We start from the raw sequence: 4,201 nt of genomic DNA on the forward strand, positions 1-4,201 counted from the left end.
AGCCAGAAGGAAAACAGTCAACAAAGAAGTGACGAATCGACTCAGAAGGAAGCAAATACGGCCAGATCATCCACATGCAGACCAATAGCTACTGATAGACCCACGGTGGAATTCCCAAGTCACAGAATCAATGCCAGAATACAATATATGAGGGACCATGCTCTGATCGGTAAATTTATCGGTATATGGCCAACAGAGAAAGCACTCAGAAGCTGGATAAACACAAAATGGCATCCAAAGGGCCACATTACCCTGCACCTAGGACCGAAAGGGTTTTTTACAGCAGTCTTTAACTGCCTGGAAGACCGTAACAGGATTCTAGACGGAGGGCCTTATTTCTTTAACTCTGCAGGACTTTATCTCAAAGCATGGGTCGAAGGATTTAACCCGGACAAGGAAGATCTCAGTTATGCTCCAGTCTGGATCAGGCTATATTCGCTACCATGGGAATATTGGGAAGAAAGCTCACTACAAGAAATAGGAAATACACTGGGCGAGTTCGTCAAGGTTGCTGAGGATACAAAGCTCTGCAGATACACTTCATATGCCCGTATCTGCGTTTACATGGATCTCAAACAAGCTCTGCCAGATACAGTACGTCTCCTGCATGAAGATGTTGAATGGATCCAACTGATAGATTATGAACATGTTCCGTTTAGGTGTAGGAAATGCCATAATCTTGGGCACCTTTTCAGAGATTGTCCCTTAAACAAGAAAATGCCCACTAGCACAAATGCAGAGAACCAGGAACCTGATGGTTTTACAAAAGTTGCCAATCGTCGAAGAGGTAATAAAAAACCCACTACCAATGGTAAAATAGATCAGGCCAACAAAGCTAAATCCTCAAAACCTAATAGCTTTGAGATCCTCGCCAATCTGGATACGCAAGACCCAGCTCAAGAAATGCAAAAGGTCAAAGACTTGGTTAAAGATTTACCAGCGGGTCCTTCGCAACAACCAAAGGACTCCCAATCCAACAAAATGCTCAACATCTCTCAATCCAACCCGCAGGTAGGGGTTTCTCAAGAAATGGAAATGGATACCCCAGAATCAAGCTCCAAGACACTGAAGGAAACAGAGGAAATCTTACCAGAGACCTAGATGATGGAAGAAGATCCTGAGAACATTGATATAGGAGAACTAGACATTCTTAGTCTGGAACTAGCATGCTAGACCGACAACTTTAACAAAATACCAGACAAGAAAGTGGACAAACTGGTAGAGGTCTTAAAGAAAGCGCACAAGAAACACTCTCTAGGGGTTCAAATTGGTAGCCCATGGGATGGCAAGTTCATCACAAAAGACAGTAAGAAAAGGGGAAGAAAAACAGCCTTAGAAAGGACCATCAAGATAGGAGAAGTGCTAGTGGAGTCAGGCCGATATGCGAAGCTGACCAAGTACTTTAACATCCACCCTAATCCTTCTCAATGAAGTTGATATCCTGGAATATAAGAGGGCTCAACAGCCCCAGGAAAGGAAGACTCTTAAAAAACATGCTTATGCAGGAAAAACCAAATATTCTTTTTTTGCAAGAAACCAAATGCAGTATGTCAATTTTGGAAAAGATATCAGCAAAAGTTTGGCCCGGATGGTAAGTCACAACAGTTGATGCTCACGGGGCCTCTGGGGGCTTAGCAATTCTTTGGGATGCAAGAGTAATACAGCTTAGTAACATACATGCAAACAAGAACTTTATTCAGGCAATCTTCCATTTAATTGGAACCAACACTAATGGTCACCTCACTAATGTTTACTTCCCACAGGATACAAATTCGAAAGCAGAGATTCTGGAACACCTCTCTACACTAAACTCTAACAGAGACCACCCTCTTTGGATAGCAGGAGGCGACTTCAACATGATTGCAAGAATGGAGGAAAAGCAGGGCGGCAGAGACAATGGAATCAGAGATGGACACTTACTCAAATATTTCATCCAGTCAAATTGGCTAATAGATCTCCCTTCAAATAATGGTCTATTCACTTGGACCAACAAAAGAGAAGGAGCACAGCATATAGCCTCAAGGTTAGACCGTTTCTTAGTCTCGGATAATGCGCCTTACCTGGGAGGAGATCTTATAGCCTCCATACTGCCAATATCAGGGTCAGATCACTGGCCTATTGCACTCCAATGGCATCAGCCAGGTAATAATACTAAACGCCCTTTCCGTTTTGAGACTTTCTGGCTAACTCATCCAGACTTTAATGAATTTGTTAGACAAACCTGGCTCAAATTCAATCCCACAGGGGGATCCAAAATGGCCATCTTCCAAAAAAAATTGAAATTCCTCAAAAGAGAAATCAAACATGGGAATCATACCATCTTTGGCAACATTTTCAAAGCTCAGGCCGTTCTCAATCACGAAATGAAGCTAACTCAGCAAAGGATCATTAAGGAAGGACGATCTGAGGAACTTGCAAAACAGGAACAAGCTATTGAAGATCAACTTCTCAACAGGAGGAGCTTCTATGGAGACAGAAATCACGAATTAGATGGCTTAAGGATGGCGAAAAGAACGCAAAGTTCTTTCACAAAATGACGGTGCAACGTAGAATGCACAATCTCATCTCCCATATTCAAAGCGATCAAGGAGAAAGAATTGAGACGCATGAAGGCATCGAAGAGAATTTTCTCAGATACTTCAAGAAGGTCCACCAAGAACCCAATACTGACAGACTTCCAGCAATAGAGAAAATACTTCAGCAGATACCCAAATTGATCACCGAAGAGCATAATCTCCTTCTCCTCCAACCAATCCAGTTGCACGAAGTGGATAGCGCTGTCAAGCAGTTAAAAGCAGGAAAGGCACTAGGCCCTGACGGATTTACCTCAAATTTCTTCCACCATTTCTGGGATCTCATTCAAATAGAAGTATGGAAACTGGTTGAAGAATCTCGAGCATTAAGATGGATGTACCCTGGGCTGAACGCGACATTTATTACTCTTATCCCCAAAACAGAGGAAGCCAATACGCCTGATAAGTATTGACCGATAGCTCTTTGCAACATCATATATAAAATTGTTTCAAAAGTTATTGCTACTCGGCTGAAACCTCTGCTCCCTCTTATTATCTCGCCAGAGCAATCCGGTTATGTGGAAGGCCGTCAGATCACAGATGGAATTATTCTCACCCATGAAATAATTCACTCTCTGAAGCAAACTAAAAAACCAGGTATGTTGTTAAAAATAGATCTATCCAAAGCTTTTGACAGTATCAGTTGGCAGTGTATTCAAAAAATTCTTAATGCTTTTGCCTTCGATCCTTCATGGACCAGATGGATCCTCAGTCTTCTGACTTCTTCTTTCTTCTCTGTACTCATCAATGGCATCCCCTCTGATACATTCTGTCCTTCTAGAGGAATTATGAAAGGGGATCCACTCTCGCCGTTCCTCTTTGTTATAATTGCCGAAGGATTGGGCCGCAACATCAAGTCTGCTATTGTCTCCCGCTGTCTTAGAGGTCTCTCTTTCAATAATTCCCCCTCCTTCTCCCATCAGCAATTTGTGGACGACAATATGCTTTTTGGGCACCCATCAGTCCAAGAAGCTCGCCTTTTCAAAGATATCCTATCTACTTTCTCGGATGCTTCTGGAGCCCTTATCAATCGGGTTAAATCCCAAATTTTCTTCTTTAACACTCCTGTGTCTACTCAAAGATCGATTGCCCGTATTTTAGGATTCACTATAGCCAGCCTCCCTTCCAAATATTTAGGCGCTCCCATGATAGCCTCGGCCCTCAAGCACTCCTCATGGAGAGACCTTCTAGAAAAACTCGAAGCCAAACTCTTCTTATGGACTCACAGATCTCTGAATATGGCCAGTAGAGTTGTTCTCATCAAAGCTATTCTCCAATCCATGCCTCTTTACCTCTTCTCCCTTTTGGCGGCACCTAAATGGGTTCTCAAGGCTATAAAGAATCTACAACGCAACTTTCTATGGGGTAGCTCGGGCCATAACAGAAAATGGGCTCTTGTTAAATGGGAAAAAGTTTGTCTTCCTAAAAAAGCCGGGGGTATTGGGATAAGAGATCCTGAGCACAACAACAAAGTAATGGGCGCCAAATTATGGTGGCGATGGTTAGCTCATCCAAATACTCCCTGGGCCTCTCTATGGACGGCAAAATATGCAAGCAACAGCCCTATTGAAGACAAAATCCGTATGTCGGAACTCAGCACTGGATCTACAATTTGGAATTCAGCCATC

At 42.9% G+C, this 4,201-nt stretch overlaps 1 protein-coding gene across 1 annotated transcript; it reads left to right on the forward strand.

The window, feature by feature from the left end:
• The first annotated feature begins 1,868 nt into the window (after positions 1-1,868).
• Positions 1,869-2,537, forward strand: LOC149174684 (uncharacterized). The gene has a single exon (XM_089420927.1). It carries the CDS (start codon positions 1,869-1,871, stop codon positions 2,535-2,537), a length of 669 nt encoding a protein of 222 aa, XP_089277053.1.
• The last annotated feature ends 1,664 nt before the right edge of the window (positions 2,538-4,201 follow it).

This window comes from Pinus tabuliformis, chromosome 4_1 (genome assembly GCF_031772625.1).
Source record: "Pinus tabuliformis cultivar Carrire ecotype Pingquan chromosome 4_1, CPIR1, whole genome shotgun sequence".
In the NCBI taxonomy this organism is placed as follows: Eukaryota; Viridiplantae; Streptophyta; class Pinopsida; order Pinales; family Pinaceae; genus Pinus; species Pinus tabuliformis.

Bases quoted from the DNA above. Each gene is read 5' to 3' on its own strand.
- LOC149174684 (XM_089420927.1), top strand. From the start codon at position 1,869: ATGGAGGAAAAGCAGGGCGGCAGAGACAATGGAATCAGAGATGGACAC.